This window comes from Geotrypetes seraphini, chromosome 1 (assembly GCF_902459505.1).
Source record: "Geotrypetes seraphini chromosome 1, aGeoSer1.1, whole genome shotgun sequence".
Lineage (NCBI taxonomy): Eukaryota > Metazoa > Chordata > Amphibia > Gymnophiona > Dermophiidae > Geotrypetes > Geotrypetes seraphini.
This window is the reverse complement of record NC_047084.1, coordinates 474,409,033-474,434,545: the sequence shown is the minus strand read 5'-3', so window position 1 is coordinate 474,434,545 and position 25,513 is coordinate 474,409,033. Positions and strand designations below refer to the sequence as shown.

The 25,513-nt window shown below is 44.8% G+C and overlaps 1 protein-coding gene across 3 annotated transcripts in view; it reads left to right on the top strand.

Moving 5' to 3' along the window:
* LOC117350531 (tight junction protein ZO-2-like) overlaps positions 1–25,513 on the top strand; it is a 93,751-nt gene that overhangs the window by 26,411 nt on the left and 41,827 nt on the right. For all 3 annotated transcript variants that reach the window (XM_033924836.1, XM_033924853.1, XM_033924844.1), the window contains exons 3-4: positions 15,214–15,338; positions 23,727–23,829. In XM_033924836.1, the coding sequence (XP_033780727.1) occupies positions 15,214–15,338; positions 23,727–23,829 (228 nt within the window). The remainder of the gene's footprint in view (positions 1–15,213; positions 15,339–23,726; positions 23,830–25,513) is intronic.

Sequence of the window (25,513 nt, the reverse complement as noted above, 5' to 3'; positions counted from 1 at the left end):
TAAGTAAAAGAAAAGTTTTTCATACTATCCCTGGGGACCCTATATCCACTTCTAGAACGAATGATTGGCTGTGCTCTCTAGACCTCAAAGAGATCTACACACATTATTCCCATTCATCCTGACCACTGAAAGTTCTTTGTTTTCGTGTAGGTCATCATATCCAATACAAAGTTCTGCCATTCAGCCTCGCTTCATCTCCAAGAGTATTCACAAATGGTAGTTGACACCAACCAATCTCTCTAGAGGCTTGCTGTTTTCACATCCCTTTACTTCAGAAAGTACATACAATGAATGCCTTCGTGTATGCAAAGGGGAGCATACCTGGATGGCATATGAACTCGGGGACTGTGGTCTGCTCAAGAGAGAGCGTTTCACATCAACCTGTTAGAGCTACATGCAATTTGCAATGCTCTCAAGATATTTAAGGATCGTCTTGCCAACCAAGTTCTTGTTCAAATAGACAATCAAGTAGCCATGTACTACATCAACAAATAAGGGGGAATGGACTCTTGTTTCTCTCTGTGAAGAAGACGTACACATTTCGAACAGGGCAATTCCTCAAAATATTTCTCAAAGTGATATATGTGCAAGGGAAACAGATACCACCCATTCTGGGCTCTCTGGGGACAACGGGATAGATTTTGAAATAAATAAATGCCCTGGCCAAGAAGCTCAACAGATTTCTTCAGTTGCCCGAAAGTCTTGCTCCACATCATCTTGCTTTGGGGGACTCCTCAGATAGAGCTCTTTGCATCTCTCCACACCCACAAGTTACCTCAATTCTTTTCCAGACAGTAGTTTCCTCATCGTCTGGAAATGGATGCATTTCTTCGAGACTGGTCATACAAGTTCCTGTATTCAATCCCTCTGGTTCTGAAGATGCTTGTCAAACAGCCACCATGATTCTCATAGCTCCTCGGTGGCCCAGGACAACCTTGTTCTCACTGAGTGTCAAGGATCCAATTCATTCAGAGATATTTCCATCTCTGCTCACTCAGGTTCTCTTTTACATCCCAATCTGCAATCTCTGCACCTAACAGCTTGGTACCTCTTGACCTGACTTCAGCAGATTTCAGTCTTTCTGACCCAGCACAAGCCATTATAGTTGCTTCCAGAAAGCCGTCTTCTCAGCAGTACTATGAACTCAAATGGACACGCTTCATTTCATGATGTAGTCTTCATCACCTGGATCCCTCCACCTCTTCGATTCCTTCAGTATTGGACTATCTTCTTTATTTGTCCAATTCTGGACTTTCCATTAGAGTTCACCTCAGTGCTATTAGTGCTTATCCCAGGACAAGCAGGCAGGTATTCTCACTAGTGGGTGATGTCATCCGACAGAGCCCCGATACGGACATCTTGCAAGCACGGTCTTGCTTGAAGAAAACTCAGAAGTTTCGAGATGCCCGCACCGCGCATGCGCCCGAGTGCCTTCCCCGCCCGTATGTACCGGGGCGCGTCTCCTCAGTTTCTTTTCTTTCCGCGGAGCTGAAGAAGTTCTCTTCAATTCTGCGCTGACTGAAATTTCAGTATTTGCCTTCTTTCCCCGCGTTTTATTGTTTTACTTACTTTCTTTGAACTTTTATTTTCTATTAAAAAAAAAAAAAAAAAAAAAAGTTACAATTATTTCGTCTCCGGCGGTTCGGCCGGGCCGGCCTCGTGGCTGCGACCTAGCTCCTTCGACCTAGCAACGTCACTTTTCCGGCCTATGTCCCGGCCTATCACCGGTTTTAAAAAGTGCAGCAAGTGCCAGCGGCGATTTCGTTGACGGAAACCCACACCGGCGCTGTCTTCAGTGTCTTGGTCCAGAACACGTTCCGAAATCGTGCCGGCCTTGTTCCACGCTCACAGCGCGCTCTTTTAAACGGCGCTGCTTACTTTGGGAGTCCATGTTTAAGATGGAGTCCTTCTAAGGAGCCATCTGCTTCGACTTCGACAGATGTTTCACCGGTCTGTTCGAAGCCTGCATCTGCGACTCATGCATCGAGCATCGTGAAGCCAGCATCGTTCACACCGGCTTCTGCATCGAGTTCAGCATCGGTTCCTGCTCTCCGTCTCCTCGGTTCAGGTACCGCCTTCCACTGTTCCTCCCGTGGTCATAAAAGTGCCAAAGCTACCAAGCAGAAGCACTCGACCACGAAGGAACGCGATGACCGTGCAGGAGGACCCCCTTTCGGTGCGGATCCCTCCATATCGCATCGCTTAAATCCCTGCTCGAAGCTCAATTTGTTGAGCTCATGCGGACGATGGGACTGAGGCTTATCGCTAATATTCAGGGCGATACTACGGTCCCCGGTCCCGGAGAGGCGGTCCGCCCCCTCCTCCTCCTCCTCGTCGTTCGATTTCCCTGCTCGACGAGGGGGAGGCGGCGGAGGGCGGCGGAACCCACTAGGCGGGCTTCCCTTTCTGACATGCCGCCTTTAGAGCCCATTAACACCTCCACGTCACCAGGGTACTACATCGGCCCCCTGATAATCGGAGTCCTGGGCATACTGCATCGCAGGAGGAGTTCTTTCGCACTCCCATACCAGACTTGGGTGGCACTGCGTGAGTCGGCATCGTTGCCTCCCATGCGCTCCACTGCATCGAGTCCAATCCATTCCTTCGAGGCTTCAAGGGATCGATCGATGCATCGAAGATCACGTTCCCCATCCCGGCATCGGGAGGGGCATCGATCTCGACATTCTTCTAGACACTCCTCGCGTCATTCGGAGGTGTCCTCCACAGAAGAAAATGCAGCGTATGGGATACTCATCCTCAGATTTATCCCAGCCAGAGGGACCGGAGTATGAAGAACCATCTACCTCATACTCTCCATGCCGCTCTCAGCTCTCCCTGGAACCGGAGGCTTCCACGTCTTCTAGTCCGTCTCGCCGGCCGGCCTTGGCGGACCAACTTTCCTTTATCATCCTTTCTCAGACAGATGGCGGATGACCTTAGATGTGAGACCTTAGATACTGGGTCGAAGTACTCTAAGGAGTATCTGGACACCATGCAATTTACCTCATCCTCCGGCGGAGACACTTCGGCTTCCCCTGCATAAGTTACTTGACCAGACTCTCATGCGGTGTTTGGAGACACCGTATTCCATACCTGCGGTGCCTAGCAAGTTGGATGCTCGATACCGCATCGTGCACCACAAGGGGTTTGAGGGAGCTCAACTCTCTCATCAGTCCCTCCTAGTCGAGTCTTCCCTTAAACGTTCGCACCCCTCCCAAGTCTACGCTTCCGTGCCTCCTGGCAGGGAGGGGAGAACGATGGATAAGTTTGGTAGACGTATCTATCAGAATTCAATGATGGCGACTCGAGTGCTCAATTACAATTTTTTCTTCTCGTCCTATTTGGATTTTTTCTTGCCGGTCCTCCGCAAGTTCACACCTTTCATCGATGCTGAGGCTCGGTTTGAGTTTGAGGAGGTGGTGGCGACCCTGTCCCAGTTGCGCCTCCAATTGATGCAATCCTCCTATGATGCTTTCGAGCTCTCGGCTCGTGCTGCGGCCTGCTCGGTCGCCATGCGTCGACTGGCTTGGCTTCGCACCATTGATATGGATCCGAATCTCCAAGACAGACTTGCAAATGTGCCTTGTGCGGGAGCGGATCTGTTCGATGAGTCTGTCGAGACTGTTACTAAAAAACTGTCAGACCACGAAAAATCTTTCCAGTCTATCATGAGGCCTAAGCCTAAACCACAACAGTCTCGTCCTTCTAGACCGCCTATAATCTACCAAAGGCGTTATCAACCGAGGCAGGCCCCTCCTGCGAGACAGCCTGCAAAGCGACAGCCGCCTCAGAAGACTCAGCAAAAGCCTCAGATGCCGGCTGCTCCCAAGGCTACTCAGCCTTTTTGACTCTCCTCCAGGGAGCTTAACCGATCTCGTTCTGCCTACCCCATTTTTTCCCATAGGGGGTCGTCTCCATCATTTTTGTCATCGATGGGATGTTGGAAACAGAAACCCGAGGTACAACTATACGATGGGAGGGATATTATTGAATGAGAGCAACCAAGAAAGGGACTTGGGGGTAATGGTGGACATGACAATGAAGCCGACGGCACAGTGCGCAACAGCCGCTAAGAAAGCAAATAGAATGCTAGGCATAATCAAGAAGGGTATTACAACAAGGACAAAAGAAGTTATCCTGCCATTGTATCGGGCGATGGTGCGCCCGCATCTGGAATACTGCGTCCAATATTGGTCTCCGTACCTTAGGAAGGATATGGCGTTACTCGAGAGGGTTCAGAGGAGAGCGACACGCTTGATAAAAGGGATGGAAAACCTCTCATACGCTGAGAGATTGGAGAAACTGGGTCTCTTTTCCCTGGAGAAGAGGAGACTTAGAGGGGATATGATAGAGACTTATAAGATCATGAAGGGCATAGAGAGAGTAGAGAAGGACAGATTCTTCAAACTTTCGAAAAATAAAAGAACAAGAGGACACTTGGAAAAGTTGAAAGGGGACAGATTTAAAACGAATGCTAGGAAGTTCTTCTTTACCCAACGAGTGGTGGACACCTGGAATGCGCTTCCAGAGGGAGTAATAGGGCAGAGTACAGTACAGGGGTTTAAGAAAGGATTGGACAATTTCCTGCTGGAAAAGGGGATAGAGGGGTATAAATAGAGGATTACTGCACAGGTCCTGGACCTGTTGGGCCGCCGCGTGAGCGGACTGCTGGGCATGATGGACCTCAGGTCTGACCCAGCAGAGGCATTGCTTATGTTATCTTATGTCTTATGTTATCACCACGGACCTCTGGGTCCTCTCCATCGTAAGAGAGGGATACTCTCTTCATTTCCAACGGGTCCCCCCGGACCATCCTCCAAGAGAGTATCCTTCCAACTCCACACAGACCGCTCTTCTTCTCCAGGAAGCTCAGGCTTTGCTCCGGCTTCGGGCCGTCGAGCCGGTACCGGTGGATCAACAAAACCAGGGGTTTTACTCCCGGTACTTCCTGGTCCCGAAGAAGACGGGCGATCTGCGTCCCATTTTGGACCTTCGGGTCCTCAACAAGTTTTTGGTCAGGGAACGGTTCCGCATGCTGACCCTTGCCTCTCTTTATCCCCTCATCGAGCAGAACGATTGGTTATGCTCTCTGGATCTCAAGGAGGCCTACACTCACATCCCGATTCATCCGGCCTCCCGCAAGTTCCTCAGATTCCGGGTGGGACATCTGCATCTGCAGTATCGAGTGCTTCCCTTCGGCCTATCTTCGTCGCCCAGAGTCTTCACGAAGTGTCTGGTAGTGGTGGCCGCTGCACTCCGGAACATGGGTCTCCAGGTGTTCCCTTACCTCGACGACTGGCTCATCAAGGCCCCGTCCGCTCCCAAGGTCATTTCGGCGACCTTGACCACCATTTGTTTTCTGCAGAGCTTGGGCTTCGAGATCAACTTTCCAAAGTCTCATCTTCAGCCCACCCAGTCTCTCCCCTTCATAGGGGCTGTCCTGGATACCATTCAACTTCGAGCATTCCTTCCTCCTCCACGCTTACATGCTCTCCTTCTACTCTGCCAGTCAGTGTCTTCTCGCCAATCCATCTCAGCGAGGCACATGATGGTCCTTTTAGGCCACATGGCATCTACAGTTCATGTGACGCCTTTTGCCAGACTACATCTCAGGATCCCTCAATGGACTCTGGCATCTCAGTGGACTCAGGTGTCCGACCCGTTATCTCGTCACATTGTGGTCACTCCTGCTCTACGGCAGTCTCTTCTCTGGTGGATGACCTCTTCGAATCTATCCAGAGGTTTGCTGTTTCATTCTCCTCCCCATCAGAAAGTTCTAACGACCGATTCATCGAACTATGCATGGGGGGCCCATCTGGATGGTCTTCGCACTCAGGGGTTCTGGACCAGTGCGGAACGACTCCATCAAATCAATCTTCTGGAGCTCAGGGCCATCTTCAATGCCCTCCAAGCTTTTCAACATCTGCTTCACGACATGGTGGTCCTTATTCGCACAGACAATCAGGTCGCCATGTATTATGTCAACAAACAAGGGGGCACGGGCTCGGCCCCTCTTTGTCAGGAAGCTCTTCGAGTCTGGGATTGGGCGGTTCGCCACAACACCTTCCTCAGAGCAGTCTACATTCAGGGGAAGGACAACGTCTTGGCGGACAAATTGAGTCGTCTACTTCAGCCTCACGAATGGACGCTCCACTCCGACCCCCCTTCATCAGATTTTTGCTCAGTGGGGGACACCTCAGATCAGACCTCTTTGCAGCCCCCCACAACTTCAAGCTGCCTCAATTTTGCTCCAGGATCTACACTCCTCATCGCCTGGAGGCAGATGCTTTCTGCTGATTGGAGCAAACGTTTCCTATATGCGTTTTCCTCCTTTCCTCTCATTCAAAAGACTCTAGTCAAATGGAGATTAGACCATGCCACCATGATTCTGATTGCTCCTCGGTGGCCCAGACAACCTTGGTTCTCCCTTCTACTTCAACTCAGCAGCAGGGAGCCAGTACATTCTTCCAGTGTTTCCTTCACTACTCACTCAACATCAAGTTCACTACTTCATCCCAATCTGCAGTCCCTCCACCTGACAGCTTGGTTTCCTTTCAACATAACTCCTCACCAGTTTCTCTCAAGCAGTGAGGGAGGTCTTGGAGGCTTCCAGGAAGCCTGCTACTCGACAATGTTATTCCCAAAAATGGGACTAGATTCTCTTCCTGGTGTATTTCCAATGCCACGGAACCTCAGCGAGCTTCCCTAACTTCTGTATTGGATTATCTTCTACACCTGTTCCCAGTCTGGCCTCAAGTCTACCTCTATACGAGTCCACCTGAGTGGCTATTGCGGCTTTCCATCAGCACTCTACAAGGGGAAACCATTGTCTGCTCATCCTGTGGTTTCCAAATTTATGAAAGGACTTTTTCATGTCAACCCTCCTCTCAAACCTCCTCCTGTGGTTTGGGATCTCAATGTTGTCCTCTCTCATCTTATGAAGCCTCCGTTTGAACCTCTCAACACGGCTCCACTCAAGTATCTCACCTGGAAGGTGGTTTTTCTAGTGGCCCTCACGTCAGCTCGTCGAGTCAGTGAGCTTCAGGCCCTAGTGGCGGATCCACCGTTCACTGTATTCCATCATGACAAGGTGGTTCTCCGTACTCATCCAAAATTCTTACCTAAAGTGGTCTCTGAATTTCACATCAACCAATCCATCGTGCTTCCGGTGTTCTTTCCAAAGCCTCATTCTCATCCTGGGGAATCTGCTTTGCACACTCTGGACTGTAAACGTGCTCTAGCTTTCTACTTGGATCGCACAAAGCCACACAGAACTGCTCCTCAACTTTTCGTCTCCTTTGATCCAAACAAGTTGGGACGACCGGTATCGAAGCGCACCATCTCCAACTGGATGGCGGCTTGTATCTCTTCCTGCTATGCCCAGGCTTGGATTATCCCTTCCCTGTAAGGTCACAGGCCCATAAGGTCAGAGCAATGGCAGGCCTCTGGTAGCCTTCCTCAGATCGACACCGATTGAGGAGATTTGTAAGGGCTGCCACTTGGTCCTCGGTTCATACATTCACCTCTCATTATTGTCTGGATACTTTCTCCAGACGGGATGGACAGTTTGGCCAAACAGTGTTACAAAATTTTGTTCTCTTAAGTTGCCAACTCTCCCACCATCCCATTGGGGTTAGCTTGGGAGGTCACCCACTAGTGAGAATACCTGCCTGCTTGTCCTGGGATAAAGCAATTGTTACTTACCGTAACAGTTGTTATCCAGGGACAGCAGGCAGCTATTCTCACGTCCCACCCACCTCCCCTGGGTTGGCTTCTCAGGCTTGCTACCTGAACTGAGGAGTACGCGCCCGGTACATCGGGCGGGAGGCACTGGCGCATGCGCGGTGCGGGCATCTCGGAAACTTCTGAGTTTCTTCAAGCAAGACATGCTTGCAAGATGTCCGTATCGGGGCTCTGTCGGATGACATCACCCACTAGTGAGAATAGCTGCCTGCTGTCCCTGGATAACAAATGTTACTCGGTAAAGTAACATTGCTTTACCATGCTTCCTTCAACAATAAACCTTTAGTCACTCGTCCACTTGTTTCCCAGTTTATGAAAGGATTCTTCAACTTAAAACCTCCATTAAAATCGCCTCCAGTTATGTGGGATCTCAATATAGTTCTCACCAGTTTGATGAAGCCTCCAGTTGAACCTCTAGCATCTACTCATCTTAAGTTTATCACTTGGAAAGTAGTCTTCTTGATCTGTTAGTTCCGCACTTCAAGTGAGTGAGCTTCAAGCATTCATGTCTGATCCACCGTAAAGAGTTCCATGGATGATGTCATCCACATGTGAGAATATCTGCCTGTTAAGGTAAGTAACTATGCTTAAGGGACCATCAGCTTTAAGAAAAGTTAGCCCCTCTCTTTGTGATAGCCACAGTTCCTATATCCATTACAAATGAACTATGTTCTCTTGGAGGCAGTCCAAACCCTTTCCCTGGTTCCCAGAGTTGATTGTGACTTTTGGACCTTCTGCTGCCTGGGGTAAAAATGAGAGCTATGTCTTGTTTGGGATGAAAGGGGGTAGAGAATACCTATGCCTTTAAAAAAAAAAAAAGTAGTAGGATCTACATTGCCCACTGCTATGATACCTCCTGAAAGAGGAGGCCAGGTTAGAAATGGGTCAGGAGAGTGTGTTAAGGGCATTGTCTTGCTGCTTAATATAGAGTAGCAGCTTCCTGCACCTCGTTTCCAAAGAGAGTTCCTCTTTCACACAGCATGTTAGCAAGCTTTTTGCACATCAGATTTAAGGTCTGCAGGGTGCTAATCTCCACTGAAGATCTTGATGCCATATCAAAAACATCATAACTTGAACAGACAATGTATCTTTCCATACTCCTTCTCTTTGGCTAGTAGCTTGCTGAGCTCTTCAGCCTTTTCCTTAGAGAAAGTGTCGGCGAATTCCACTACATCATGCACAGTGTCGCACAAATATATGCCCATAAAGAGCTGATATGCTCGCATAATGCATAGATTCTTATCATTCTGATAAAAAAAATTCCCCAAAAACACTGAGGGACACTGATGAGCAAGTCTTGTCACTCTGGGGCTCTTATGAGACAAGATTTGACCACCATGAAATGATGAGGAAGCAGCTGCTGCTCATATCCAGGAAACGTTTGGATTGTGTATATAAGTAGTCAATAGTCTTGTTAATAGGATAAACTGAGAGGGTAGTACCCCACCATATTCTGATGTGAATTTCATTCAAGGTTTTATAAATGGGCATTGTTGCAGCCTCCCTAGATTGGTTGAGGAATTGGAGGATATCCAGTGTTTCTACCCTGGACTCACCTTCTGTCTATAACTTGAATGGGATAGCTTGAGCCATCTCCCTTACAAACTTGATAAAGAGAGCTCTTCCCAGTGGAGGTTTATACCTCTCATGAAGTGGGGACGGATCTAATGAAAAACCAGGAGAGTCATCTTCAGAGACTTCTTAGGTTGTCCTCAGAATTACTCAGAAAAATACTTAAGACAGACTTCCAAGTTTCTGCCTGTCTTGACCTACTGACCTTGGGGTCAGGCCGTGGATGAGGGCATTGAGACTGGCGAAGCTCCCACCCCTGATGGACTAGAGATCAATACTGGTTTGGCTGACATTGACACCTCAAAGGGTATCAGAATTGGACTTCCTACCCTTGATAAATTGAGGGCATTGAGACTGGTGAAGCTCCCACCCCTGATGGACTAGAGATCAATACTGGTTTGGCTGACATTGACACCTCAAAGGGCATCAGAATTGGACTTCCCATCCCTGATGGACTAGAGATCAATACTGGTTTGGCTGACATTGACACCTCAAAGGGTATCAGAATTGGACTTCCTACCCCTGATAAATTGAGGGCATTGAGACTGGTGAAGCTCCCACCCCTGATGGACTAGAGATCAATACTGGTTTGGCTGACATTGACACCTCAAAGGGTATCAGAATTGGACTATCTTCTACGGCCAGTACATGGTTCTCAAGGATCAGTTGAACTGTATCCTTCCTTGACATTTTATTTATTTATTTAATTTTCTATACTGTTCTCTTAGGGGAGTTCAGAATGGTTTACATGAATTTATTCAGATACTCGGCGTTTTTCCCTATCTGTTCCAGTGGGTCCCTATCTATCCCAGTGGGCTCACAATCCATCTAATGTCAACAATGAGATGCACCATGAAGGTTGCTATCAACAAAGGCATGGACATCATAGTAGGAGTGGCCCCCTACAGTGTGTCAAATTGATTTAAATCAAAGACATGATTTAAGTCATGGTTTTTCTACAGACATTACTCATTCTTGTTGCTATTATCTTAATATTCACAACCAGATGAAGGTTTTATTTTTTTTAATACAGCTTTTCAGGTTAGTTTTATAGTTATATCAACAAATAACTGATTTTGTAATTGTAAGCATTACATTACTGTATGCTGGCTGTCAGCATTAGTGTGTTGGCATATTCATGATGTCAGCAAAGGTTTGTGGGATATTATATTAAACATTCTGACTCTTGGGAATGTCTGCAGATAGACTAAATGGCCCCTGTTTTACATGTCTTAATCTCCATATTTTTATCTTTCAAACTCTGAGCTTTCATAAGATATGATAAAGGCAGGTGCTTAAGTATAACAAAGAAACTCAGATGAAATGGCGCCATCCACAAGGGTCACACCTCCTTGTTAATTGAGGGCCATTATTTCAAACAGATACCAAATTGTAACACAGAAAGATATTTGAGAATTCTAGAAATTCAAGTCTGTAAGAGACTGGCTTCGGCCCCCTGGGTCTCTTCTGATGTCAGAGGAGGGGTGGGACTGCAGCAGAGGGCACGTGCTTTGCAGGCTAATGGCAGCCTGCTAGGTTCGCTCTGCATACTGCCTTAATTAGCTCAGCAGTGGTAACAGTGCGGAAGACGACCTCGCTGGCTGTGGGAAGCAGCTTGGAGGTAAGGTCCCGCCCGTCGCAACGCTGGATCTGGACACCGGGGGGGGGGGGGGAGAGGCAGAAAAGGACCTTGAGGAGGGGCGGGAAAACAGACTTGAAGACAAGGCAGATGCTGGACTAGAGGAGGAAGAGAGGGGAAACACACTCAAAATGTTAGTAGAAGGAAGATAGAGGGCGAAATCTAAAACAAAGGGGAAGCAGAAGAGAGGGGTGGCAGATGTTGGACTTCGGGGTGTATAGAGGGAAGAGAGAGACTGCAGAGAGGTGGAAAGATTCTGGACCAGGGAGGGAGGAAGGAAGGAGAGAGAGAAGCAGAGAAAGACCTGGAAGAAAGAAGAACAAACGCTGGACAAGGGGATGGGATGGGATTGGGGTGGGGGTGGGGGTTGTAAGCAGAAGAAAGAGAGAGAAAGAGGCCTGGACCAAAGGGGAAATAATAACATGATAAACATCAGGCTATAAACACAAAGATCCCAAAACTTGCAGAGTATTCTACTCAAAAGCTTTCACTTTCATTTTTTTACTGCTTACCCCTCCCTCCTCACACTTAGCTCCTTGTACAGATATATAAACTTAGCCGTTAAGAGGTAAGAGGTCAATTCTGTGTACATTGATTTGCAAAGGAACAATGGGTCTACTAAAGTCTTGTTCTCGTGTATTGTTTAACACTTTTGCTTTGAAGAAGCATGTTCTCTGCAGACAAAAATTTAGTTTTAAGAAATGCAAAACCAAGCATATGTGAGATCTTCTAGATAGAAAAATTGCCCATGACATTATGAATAGTTGAATGGAATTCAAACATTGCATGAATATATAGCCTCATGCTACATAATTAAAAACTAATCCTTATTTCATGATGAATAATTTTTGGACCTTAATCTTAAATAGAAAACTATCTTAGATTTTTTCCTCAAAAAAAGCACTTTATTAAAAAAAATCCAGTTAAAAAATCATTTATTTTTATTCACCTTGGGCTCCCATTACTTGGAGTGTTTTGGAAGCGGGATTTCAGGTCCTTGGAGAATCAGAGGTGTTGTAGAACAACAGGGACCTTGGGTGCTTGAGAAGGTACAGTGTCAAAATACCCCAGCCTCCATCTTGGCACTGATAGGACACTGATAAGTATCCTTATTTTCTTCTTTTTGGGCTGAACGTAATGACCGATCTTGATCTGATTTTGATGCATTAATTGGAACTCTAGGAAGCATAGTAACATTCCTGATGCCAACATCAATGAATTTGATTTCTGTATACGCAAACTCTTTTTGCACAGTTTTTCTTCACCATGAATCCTTCTCTTTGACATCTGTCATCATGGCATATGATGAGCGATCATAGTTAGGTTCCATGCCTTGTAGGCATCAGTTGTGAGGTATTTATGATGAACGTGGTCCTGTTGCATAAGGTACGTTTTGAAGCTACAGGGGGCTTTTGGGAGAGACAGGACATATCTATAGAAATATTCACAGTGAAATCAATTGACTCTGATGAAAAAGGGGGCCAAATGAGAGCTTGAGACCTCAAGAGTTCTACACCGAGCTGACACAAAAATAAAAGAAACTTGAAAATGAAGACTCACCTAAGGGAACTATTTGACAAAAGTATCATATGACAGTGCCAAGAAAAACTTAAGTTTAAACAATAAAATAATTCTCAAAAATAGACAGAAAAAGCATTGTGAAGAACACACAAACATATCTTAACGTCCCCAGAAAACAAACGACTGACATGATCTCTTGTAATAGCGGTAGGCAGGAAAGAGACAAACTATACCACATTCAGGAAAAACCTGAAGACTCACCTCTTTGACAATTAACTGTCTTAGTTTCCGTATAGCTCCCCCTACTTCTATGTTCACTCCTCTAGCTTCTCCATACCCTCTTCCCCCTCTACTTTCCCTTCTCTTTAATCTGTCACCTTGAGCCTGTATAGGTATGTGCGACTCACAAATGGAAGATTAGATTAGATTAGAAATGGTGTGCACCTTAACTAGGTCAAAAGTTCTGGCATAGTCTTCCAGCATCACCGATCTTGTGTTGATTTTAACTTCCTCTTTGTTTTTGGGAAAATATTTGTTCCTTAAGCAAACAGAGGATTTTCAGTTCAAAACAGAAATAAGTCAACAAGTCAATTAAACCCTGTTTTTAACTGATTAATATGCTGCTTTTTGCTTTTAGTCTTACCGGTAACTTTAAAACTGAAGTAGGGCCACCGTGACATTTATTATGCTTGTGCACTTAACAAGGAAGACCAGAAGCAGGTTGTCATTCTCCCCATTAACTGAATGATTTTTCAGTTACCTTTTTATCAACACCTACAACTTGTTGACTTTTTATTTCTATATGGGTAAGCCACCATCACAGCCACTACATTGCTTCATTTATAGCGAAAAATACTGCACACAGTCATATAAAGGAGTACACGAGTAATTTCTCTGAAAATGGAATGGAAGAGTCGAGGAGTTGGAGACATTTTGGGTACCTGGAGTTGGAGTCATGGGTACCAGAAACTGAGGAGTCAGAGTCAAAGGATTTATCTACCAACTCCACAGCCCTAAATGAAACGCTACCTCTGCAACAACAGGTTCATAAGAATAATGGACTTTATTAAAAGCGCAGTCATTCCTTCTGATACTTTCTTGTTTCCCACACCCTTCTTACTGAGAAAGGCAAGGCTGGAGCTGGTAGGCCTGCTTAATGCTGTGCATTCTGTAAAAAAAAAATAATAATAATTATGTGAGCCCTGCATTCATCGTATAAGGCTGTAATTTTTTGTTTTAAAAAGTGGTCCACTTTTTCATTTTGGCATTATGCTTATAGTTGATTCCAGGAGTAGTGCAGCTGTATCAAGTTTAGTTTCTGTTGTTGCTATGAAAAGCTAACCCATGAAATTACACATTTAAAAATCAGATTTCTGCATCTGTTGTAACTACATGAGGAATTGGGAAAATGGATCATTCCTTGGCTTTTAGATTGTTCTGGCACTTTGGCACGATCATGTTTCACTACTCTTAAAGCTAATTGGCTCCCTGTCACACATAGGATTGCTTATAAGTTAAATCTGTTAGTGCATAAAACAACCTGAATTCATTTATAATCTATTAATACCATATACTCCATTGCATGTGATCCACCAATCAGCATTTATTAACCATACCTTCCTTAAAAATTATCTGTATAAGATGCTTGGAAATCTTCTCTGTCACAGGTCTTCAGCTGTGGAATGCTCTGCCACCTTCTTGATATAACTTTGAACTTGCCCATCGATCTTTGCTAAAAACAAAGCTATTTTCTTATTTTTACAAACCCCCCCCCCCCCTTGTTCTTACCTTGAATGTTTTCTTTTCTTTTAACAATTGTAGTTCTTCCCCCGACTACCCTAATGTTCCTGTACGTTTGGTAAATCCAAAATTATGTTTCTGTATTTTAACATTGTTCAGTTTTTATTTTTGTTTTTTCACCTAGAAACCTTGGAATAGTTGATTATATCAAATTTTAATAAAACTTGTCCCATATTCTATAAACGGCACTTTAAGTTAAAATCAAATAGGCACCCTGCTGGCACCTAACATAAGTTACAAATGCAGTTTAAAAAATAAAGAAGAAAAAAAAGCATTTCAAAATGAAAAATATAGACACCTACTGGCACCTTAAAAATGGCGCCTGCATCATACCTAAGGAGATACTTTATGCCTAGTGCCACTGTAGGCATGGTTAACTCCAGAAGTGGTGTTAGGCATTGTAAAGCACCTTCATAGGCACAGTTCACGTAAAAAGTAGGCATCAGAAATGTGAGCCTTAAAAATTCTGGCCTACATTTCCGGCGCTTACCTTTTTTGAAACCATGATTCTATAAACCGTGCCATCACGTGATTGACACATGATTGGTGGCCACTTACTAGGCAGCTACAGACAGCAGCGCCATTTATAGAATCTGGGCATTTTATGCCAATATACAGTGTAATTGTACCAAGCTGCAAACAGCCATGAAGCATACTTCTTGGCTATGGATTCTGCAGCAACAGCCAGGCCACAGAGGTGGAGATCGAGGAGGGATTCACAGCTGTGAATGATGGTCATGGTGGCTGAAACATTGCTGGACCTGAACACTAGTAATGAATTCGTTGTTTAACATTAAATAACATGATGTTTTTAAGAGGCTGTTTCTTAAACCTATTGTACATTTAGGTTTCCTTTTTAAGTGTAGCTCAGTATGTTTTTGTACAGAATCACAAGTAGGCGGAACATGTGTCGTGATGCACTGGGATTTTGTTTTCAGGACAATAAGAAAGGCTTTGGGATTGCGGTGTCTGGTGGCAGAGATAACCCACACTTCAAAAATGGTGAAACTTCCATCGTCATCTCGGATGTACTGGTTGGAGGCCCAGCAGACGGACTACTACAGTAAGTACAATTAAGTTCCATGATAAAAGAAGCTACATTAGGCATTTTGTGCATGTATAGACCACAGATCAGATAATAGGGTTGGCTAATACAGGGTTTGAGTTATATGAAGTGCTCTTGTTGCCCAAGACTTTCACACTTGATGCTTAAAGTATTTCATATGGAAGCTTATATAAAAGTGACATAGTCCCTAGGCTTTAAGCAATGTGATCCCCAAACCTTGAATATATATTTAGAAATCTAATACATACATGCATTTCTGCTGTTTAATTTCAGTTTATTTCATGCACCTTTCATTGGTAACTCGCGGTATGTTACTTAAGGCATAGTAGGTGTTTCCTGTCCCCCCAAGAGCTTACAGTCTTGTCTGTACCTGAGACAACAGAAGGTGATGTGGCTTATATCCCAGGTCACAAGGGAACACTGGTGGGATTTGAACCCTGACTTCCCTGATTATAGGTGGACCTTCCCATTTGGACAGAGTTTTGGATCGCATGACAAAACCTATATGGTGACAATGCTAGTCGATGATTAAGACTATCTCTGGGATGATATTTCCCAGCCACTTTTACTTTGTGTTTTAGTGCAGAGGGTTTCAATTAATGCTGGAGGGGATGTGTTCATGCCAATTCATATTTTCACATTTGGTGGGCATGCCCAATACTTAAAGAATGATGGAAGGAATAGGTTAAGGTTTTCAGGCTTTCCAGTGCAAAAGGAACATGAGTCTTGACCAGTGGGTTATTCACCTTTATCTGTGAGTTTTTGCAGAAGGAATCTACAACTTTTCAGCTCCTCTGCCTTGTTTCAGTTGGTAGTCCCCATCTCCTCAGTTTTTTTCTGTTCTGCGATTGATTTATTATTTGGGGGTTTTAATCCGAAGTGTGAGGCTTCCAAGAGACTCTAGAATGCTTTAGGCTTATGGCTTAGCTCATGAGTGCACAACTCTAAAGAAGAATGGATATTTGGAGGGGGTTGTAGCTACCTTCCTATACAATCTAAGCTGGCTGCAGTCGCAGTCTATGCTAAGGCTTGAAAGACTCTTCAGCAGCGCTGGTGTGCGGAACAGAACATAAGAAGTTGCCTCCGCTGAGGCAGACCAGAGGTCCATCTCACCCAGCGGTCCGCTCCCACGGCGGCCCATCAGGCCCATTGCCTGAGCAGTGGTCCCAGACTATCCCTATAACCTACCTCTACTCCTATCTGTACCCCTCAATTCCTTTATCCTCTAGGAACCTATCCAAACCTTCTTTGAAGCCTTGTAACGTGCTCCGGCCTATCACAGCCTCCGGAAGCGCGTTCCATGTATCCATCACCCTCTGGGTGAAAAAGAACTTTCTGGCATTTGTTCTAAACCTTTCCCCTTTTAATTTCTCCGAGTGCCCCCTTGTACTTGTGGTTCCCCATAATCTGAAAAATCTGTCCCTGTCTACCTTTTCTATACCCTTCAGGATCTTGAAGGTTTCTATCATGTCTCCTCTAAGTCTCCGCTTTTCCAGTGAGAACAGCCCCAGCTTTTTCAGTCTTTCAGTATATGAGAGGTTTTCCATACCCCTTATCAGTTTAGTTGCTCTTCTCTGGACTCCCTCAAGTATCGCCATGTCCTTCTTGAGGTACGGCGACCAGTACTGGACACAGTACTCCAGATGCAGGCGCACCATTGCACGATACAGTGGCAGGATGACCTCCTTCGTCCTGGTCGTGATACCCTTCTTAATGATACCCAACATTTTGTTTGCTTTTCTTGAGGCTGTGGTGCACTGTGCCGATGCCTTCAAAGTTGTGTCTACCATCACTCCCAGGTCTCTTTCAAGGTTACTTACCCCTAGCAGTGATCTCCCCATTTTGTAGCTGAACATCGGGTTCTTTTTCCCTACATGCATGACCTTGCATTTCCCTACGTTAAAGCTCATTTGCCACTTTTTGGCCCATTCTTCTAGTGTCGTTAGGTCCCTTTCAGATCTTCGCAGTCTTCCATGGTTTCAAGTTGGAGCTTTTAGGGCCCTGATTTTCTATGGTCCTTTCATTTCTTCAGGATGGCCTCAAAAAGAGCCCATCAGTTGGCACCTTCAAGGTACAGATGGCAAGTTCCTCATGTCTTATGACTCGCGTGGGGAAAGGGTCTTTGGCTTCCCATTTGATTGTGTCCAGGTTTTTGAAGAGAGCATTGTGTTTACATCCTCCTGTGTGACAACCATTAACATTGTGCTATAGGACCTCAGTAGAGCCCCGTGCGAGCCCTTTCAATAGGCATCACTGATGGATCTGAGCATCAAAGCGTTCTCCGGGTAGCTGTCACCTCGACAAGAAGGGTTTGAGAACTTCAAGCTCTGTCATTTAGAGAGCTGTACATCAGATTTACAGAGGTGGGGGGGGGGGTGTCTACACACAGTGCCTTCGCTTCTGTCAAAGGTGGTGTCGGTGTTCCATGTCAATCAGTAAGTCCAACTGCCTCCATTCCAGGTTAATAGGGTGTTAAAGAAAAAGGAAAAAGTTTTAGAGTTACTTGATATGAGGAGAGTTCTTCTCTGTTATCGCAAGGTGACAAATGATTTTTATCTCTCAGACCATCTCTTTGGGATCACCAGTTCTGGTGGACCAGGGAAGCCAGTATCCTAAGGCTTCAATTTCCAGATGGATCTGCATAACTTGTCTGATTACATTGGCTGTGGTAAATAGCTGCTAATCTCCTTGAAGGCACATTCCATCAGAAGTGTGGCTTCTTCAGGATGGAATCCTTTGCAGTTCTGCCTGAGGAGATTTGTAGTGTAATCTATGGGCCCATAACCTTTTATATATATAAATGTCCAGAATGATGTACGTTAGTATAAGTTTCCATGCACAAATACCGTGCTATGGGAATTGTGCTGCTATCTGGACTACACTTGCTTTTTCCACTATTCTTTAAAGGAAGCCTCAGCCCCACCACTCCACCGCAAAATTGTTATTTTGTTGCGAGAAGATTTGTGTGGCTCTTCATCATTGGCCGTCCTTGTTATATAGTATTCTAAGGTGTTTTGTTTATATTTCCCATTCACAAAAGTGCTTCAATAAATAATTCAATAAGTAGTGCTAAATATTTCTATTTTGTAATGGTACTTACCATTACATTCTATTTTGTAATGGTACCATTACAAAATAGAAATATTTAGCACTATTTATTGAATTATTTATTGAAGCACTTTTGTGAATGGGAAATATAAACAAAACACCTTAGAATACTATATAACAAGGACGGCCAATGATGAAGAGCCACACAAATCTTCTCGCAACAAAATAACAATTTTGCGGTGGAGTGGTGGGGCTGAGGCTTCCTTTAAAGAATAGTGGAAAAAGCAAGTGTAGTCCAGATAGCAGCACAATTCCCATAGCACGGTATTTGTGCATGGAAACTTATACTGAGGAGATTTGTAGGGCAGCTGCATGGTTCACTCTCCATAGTTTCACAAATGGACACCAATTTTGGGTCCTTTGTGCAAGCAGCAGGTTCATAATACTAATAACAAGTTTATATACCGCAGGATTGTGAAGTTCTATGCAGTTTACAATGATTAAAAGAAAGCTACAGACTGAGTAGAATTAACAAAGTTAAGAGCTAGTGATAAACAGCTCTAGAGATCAGATATTGTGGACTAAGATTGTACAGGTCGGTTACCTAAATACTTCAGGAATAGATATGCTGTTAGGTTTTTCCTAAATTCCCCATAAGTAGTAGGCATAAGCAGTTCCAGGTCTTTACCCCATAATGCTGCCTGATGTGCGAGAAGATGTTGTTGATGTTGTTTTTTTAAATTTACATCCTCTAACCCAGGGGTAGGGAACTCCGGTCCTTGAGAGCCGTATTCCAGTCGGGTTTTCAGGATTTCCCCAATGAATATGCATTGAAAGTAGTGCATGAAAATAGATCTCATGCATATTCATTGGGGGAAATCCTGAAAACCCGACTGGAATATGGCTCTCGAAGACCGGAGTTCCCTACCCCTGCTCTAACCGGTGGAGAAGAAACAAAATTCAAGTGTGAGCTTCTCTTATATCTGTTGGTTGTGAAGAGAAAAGGTCAGTTTACATATTTAGGGGCTAATCCGAATAGTACCTTAAAGCAAAAAACATCCAAACTTGAATCTCATATGTGCTTCCATCGGTAGCCAATGCAGAAGTCCGGTAGGAAGGCGTACATGATCGAACTTCTTCAACCCCATAAATTAGCCTGATCAGCCGCATTTTGTACCAGATATTCTTCTGGGAAATTGCCAAATAGACGATATTACAGTAATCAATGTTGACTCGGTATAAGGGACTGTACCAAGAATTCTAAATGATGAACATCAAATATGCTTTAATGCAGTGTTTCCCAACCCTGTCCTGGAGGAACACCAGGCCAATTGGGTTTTCAGGCTAGCCCTAATGAATATGCATGTAGCAAATTTGCATGCCTATCACTTCCATCATATGCAAATCTCTCTCATGCATATTCATTAGGGCTAGCCTGAAAAACCCGATTGGGCCTGGTGTTCCTCCAGGACAGGGTTGGGAATCACTGCTTTCATGGATTGCAGCTTCTAGAGAGTGAAAAAACCCTCTTCTAACCAAGGTAGTCCACCCCTGGTCTCTTCATGGTTAGGTTCTGGTCCAATGTCACGCCCAGTACCTTCATAGTAGATTGAATAGGATAACTGAGTTTATTGATGCACAGTGATCTAGTGTCAAGTGGGTGTGGTGAAGCTACAAAGAATTTTGTGTTTTCCGAATTAAAGCTTTAATCTGAATTCACTCATCCATTGCTCCATCAAATTTAGTGTTCTGTTGCCTTAGGGTGTAACTTCCGAGTGAGAGGGTGGCGAATGGGATAATGATCATAAAGTCATCTGCATAACTAATAATTTTATCCCAGCTGGAAACAGTTTGTGCACCTAATGACGACATGTAAACATTGAAAGCAATGGGATAGTGGTAACCCCTGCGGCAAAGAGATCGTAATTAAAACGTACTTGATAGGTGCGGGACATAGGAAACCTCGAAACCAGTCTAAGACCTCTCCTCTGATTCCAATTGTGTTCTAGGCATTGTAACAGTTTCCCATGGTCCACTAAGTCAAAGGCAGATCACATGTTCAAATTGCATGATCCTGCCTCACTCTAGACTCAAGGGACAGCTTTGGTACATCCCACTGATCAAGACTCGTGTTCCTTTTGTACTGGAAGAGAAGATTAGGTTCTTACCCTGATAATCTTCTTTCCTGTATACAGGAACATGATAATCTTCTTGACGCCCACCTTGCCAGATATCACATTTAGCATGCTGTTTGTCTCCAAATGCTTGTATTGGAACAGGCCAAGAGAGTATGTACAGTAGATGGTTGTTTTTTGACTGTCCAGCAAGTGCATAAATGATGCGATAATGCATTATGGCAAAATCTGTGGGAGATTCTATAATAGCTGTATAAATGTGAAGTGCTTGTTGCACTCTGACTTTTTTTTAATCCACTTTGTATGTTTTAAGTTTCATGGAATTTTAATTCTTTGATACAGAGCAGAAAAGACTTGGTCAGGGAGTTCCCTGTGCTTTCCTTGTTATTTCTCCTCTTTTTGGAATGATCTTCTGCTTTGGTACACACTGAGGAAATGGAGATTGCCCACTAAAACAAGTAGGCAAAGTTGAAAAGCTGTAGATGATTCTTTTCTTCAGGGGTAGAGGTGAATAACTTACTAGTCAAGACTCATTTTTCTTTATACTGGATTTATTATCGAGGTAAGAACCTAATCTTCCTATGTTGAAAGTAATACAGTGGTACCTCGGTTTACGAGTGTACCGTTTTGCGAGTGTTTTGCAAAACGAGCAAAACATTTGCAATATTGGTGCCTCGCAAACCGAGTTTACCTCGATGTACAAGCGCCTCCCCCCTGCGATCCGGCACCCCTTCCCCCGCTCGCGTCGCGCCCCCCCCCCCCGCCGCAATCCAACATCCTCTGTTCCCATCACCCACCCGAATGCATCACTTACCCCCCATCTGGCATCCGGCACCAAGGCACAGGACATGCTGGTGCCGGTGCCCGAAGATCTCTCGTCCTTTTTGCTGGGCCTTGAGCATCTGCGCATGGTCAAGGCCTTAGTTCCTACTCTCTCTGAGATTCTCGGGGGGGGGGCACCGGCACCGGCAAGTTTCCCTTACTTTCTATGGGGAAACTCGCTTTGATATATGAGTAATTTGGTTTATGAGCATGCTTCTGGAACGAATTATGCTCGTAAACCAAGGTACCACTGTACTTCCCTGGAACCTAAGATTTGTCTTTTACAATGGTTACCTCCAAGTTTGGAAATTTCTCAAGCCAGGGTTCTGTTTTAATTATTTAGTGATGCTTCTTAAGGAAATAGCTTGGTGTTGGAAATCTAGAGTTTCTCTAATTTGATGATGTGAGATATAAACTCTGGTATATGTTACTGTTTGAGTAAATTGATAGTGACTAAGCAGGAATGTTTTGAATTTTTAAAGAAAATGTGGGTACTCTTTGTAGAATGAGATACTTTTCAGGCCAATTGGTAGCATTTGGGTTGCAAGTTTTAAAAGCATCAGTGGATATTAGTTGGATCATACCATCAGAACTGAAGAAAGAATATATTTGTTGGCTTAGCCTCGTCGCATCCCCTGAGAACCAAGGAAAAAGGGGTTGTTTTTGTTGTATGGTATTATTTGTTTTTCTTAGTGTTACTACATTCTGTTTTGTAAAACTTTTCAAAGTTCAATAAAGAATTTTTAAAAAACCATTGAGAGACCGGCGAAAACACAGGTGTTGGTTGACTTGGTACAGTCTAAAACAGGGGTGCCCACACTTTTTGGGCTTGCGAGCTACTTTTAAAATGATTTACCAACAATAAAATTTTAAAGAACACAGAGAAAATGTTAATTATCATTTGTATTCAGGGTTTTTTCTGAGGTCAAGGCAGATGACTTTAAAAATATGCAATGTCACCTCAGTAACAATTATACAAAAATAGACAAATATACCCCCTCCTCTTTTACTAAACCACAATAGCAGTTTTTAGCGCAGGGAGCTGCGCTGAATGCCCCTCGCAGCTTCTGATGCTCATAGGCTCCCTGCGCTAAAAACCACTACCGCAGTTTAGTAAAAAGGGGCCATAGTGCAAAATATAGACAGCAGATATAAATTCTCAAAACAGACACGTTTTGATCACTAAATTGAAAATAAAATAATTTTTCCTTCCTTTCTGTCTGGTGATTTCATGAGTCTTTAGTTGCACTTGCTTCTGCAAATCCAGTATTTTTCTTTCTGCCCCTCCCCTTTTCTTTCTTTCTCTCCCCCCCCCTACTCCCCTCTTTATTTCTGTCTTTCTCTCTCCCCCTGCCTGCCTGTCTTTCTTTTTCTCTCCCTCTGCCCCCCTCCCCACAAGCCACCACGCTGATTTCTCCCTGCTTCCCCGAGCCAGGCCTGGCGCGTCCAAGCACTGGGCCCACAAGCCTTCACCTCAGACATCAATTCTAACGTTGGAGAGGAAGTTCCAGGCTAGTCAGGCAGTGATTGGCTGGCCCAGAACTTTCTCTTGGATGTCAGAATTGAGGTCGGAGGTTGAAGGCTTGTGGGTCCAGCGCTTGTATGCACCAGGCCTGGCTCGGGGAGGCAGGAAGAAAAAGATCGCAAAAGCAATGCAATCGACTCGTGTTGCCTTTGTGATCGATCATTTGGACACCCCTAGTCTAAAACAACAAATTGATGTAATGAAATCTTTTCTGAAATCTAACTGATCACAAAGAGGGAGTCATTTTCAAAATACTGTATAATCAATTCTGAACTCAAGATATCTTGATTTGGAACATGTCCCACAGTTCCCATTTATTTTTGTGTACTTGGGATTTATTAACCGCCTTTGTGAAGAGATTCGCCCAAGATGATGTACAGTAGGAACAGTTTTAACATAACAGAACATTCAAACCGATATGATACAGTGCATACCAATGAAGCACCTTATAGGCATGCATTGGAACATTCAACATAGATATGATGCTAATGTTATTTGTATAATACAATGAAACATCTTAATATGTAACTGAGGGGGCAAATGCAGTTGTGATAGATGGGGACAAGCTGTTTTGATTTTAAGTGGCATCTATTGTTTCTGTGTAACTGAGAGACAGAGATAGAAAGTGACCACTGTGATTTGAACTTGAACTTTTCCGACTCTTCTACGCTTTAACGAGAAGACTTCATTTCTTCCATTTAAAATAACACAGTTTATGCTTTTCAATTGGTGGGGGGTTTGTTCTAATGGCAAGAAACTAGCTCCCTTAAGAGCGATCATAGAGTAGATTGTGTGAAAAGTATTTCTTTTATTTTTTAATCTTCATTGTTCTCGTTTTTTTTCATCCACTTGCAGAGAAAATGATCGGGTTGTGATGGTTAATGGTGCCCTTATGGATAATGTGCCCCATTCCTTCGCCATGCAGCAGCTGAAAAAAAGTGGGAAAATGGCTAACTTAGTGAGTATCTGTCTTGTGCTCTTCAGTCTTCTATAGATTTAGCTCTGTCCAAAACAATGCAGAATGAAATGCAGCAAAAACAATCTCTTGAGCAGTGATGTGAATTCTGTTGATTCTCTTTAAATTCAGTCTTCATATCTGATGATTGTGATGATTACTATAAATTTCTGGAAAAAGATCATTTGAACTAGAAAAAATGAATTTCTGTATGCATAGAATGTTTTATGCAAAGACAAGCAGGCAACATATTCTCTACATGTGGGTGACGTCACCGACGGAGCCCCCTAGCAGACGTTTTCGCAAGCAAACTTGCTTGAAGACCTTCAAGCTTGCGATTGGCCCTTGCATGCGCGCGTGCCTCTCTGCCCAACCTAGGGCATGCGTCTCTTCAGCGTGGCTTCAGTTCTCTGTTTTCCGCGGAGCCAGAAGCACTGCTCCCTTGCTTCGCACCGCGGCTTGTTTGGTTAGTTTCAGTCGAGTCACTGTGCCAGCGTCTTTGTTTTCCTTTCTTTTTCGTTTTTTTCAGTTCGTATATTTTTGACCGGGTTCCCGGTCTTACTCTGGCCGCCTCGTTCTGGGTTTAAAAACTGTACTTAGTACAACCGGGTTATCTCCATCACTGACCCTCATCGTTGGTGTGTAGAGTGCCTGGGTGCAGAGCACCTCGCTGAGCTGTGTCCCCGTTGTGTGACTTTGCAACCGCGGGCTCTTCGTAGGAGGGTGGCCAAGATTCTCCAACTCTTTGGCCCAATGGATCCTGCGGGACAGGCCTCGAGCTCGGCCTCGAAGTCCCTGTCGGCCTCAGCTCCTCCTGCTACTCCGGCATCAGGTAAGTCTCTTTTTCCTTCTCAGGTGTGCCGGCAAAGAAGCCTACCTCGGAGTCTCATGACAGTGCCGTCTCGTCGGCGTCTTCGAGACATCACTCTAAGCGTGCCTCCTCACGTAGGGAATACTCTTCCTCGAGGTCGCCCCTGAAGGAGCGCACTGCTGCACCTAAGACCCAACCACCTTTGGTGGTTGAGTCTTCCTTAAAGAATTTCAACCCCTCGAAGGTTTACGCTGCCATCCCTCCAGGCAGGGGGGGCCTTACGATGGACAAATTTGGTCACCGTCTTTATCAAAATTCGATGATGGCAAACTGTGTCCTCAACTATAGCTTTATCTTCACGTCCTACCTCCGGTTCTGTGTGGATGCCCTCCGCTCGTTCCGGGAGGATGTACCAGATTCTCGGCATCAGGAGTTTTGTCTCCTCGAGGAGACCCTCTCCCAGCTCCGCCTCTATAGGTTTCAGGTGGCCTATGACGAGTTGTCCTCGAGGGTCATGGTATTTGCGATTGCCATGTGTCGCCTCGCTTGGCTCAGGATTGTGGACATGGATCCGAACCTCCAGGATTGTCTAGCCAATCTCCCTTGCGTGAGAAACGAGCTGTTTGATGATTCCATTGAAGCAGCCACTAAGCGCCTCTTGGAACATGGTCCTTCGCGTCTCTGGCGAGACTTAAGCCGAAGACACCTCCGGCTCGGAACTATAAAATTCCTCTCTGGAGTTATCCGCAGAAATCTACTCCTGCGTTCTCTCGGCCTCCTTCGAAGCGGCAGCAGCAGCGCTTGGCTAAGGCCCAGCCGCTGGCTCCGGCGAAGCCTGGGCCATCTTTTTGATAATTCCAGTGTGAGCCTTCAGGC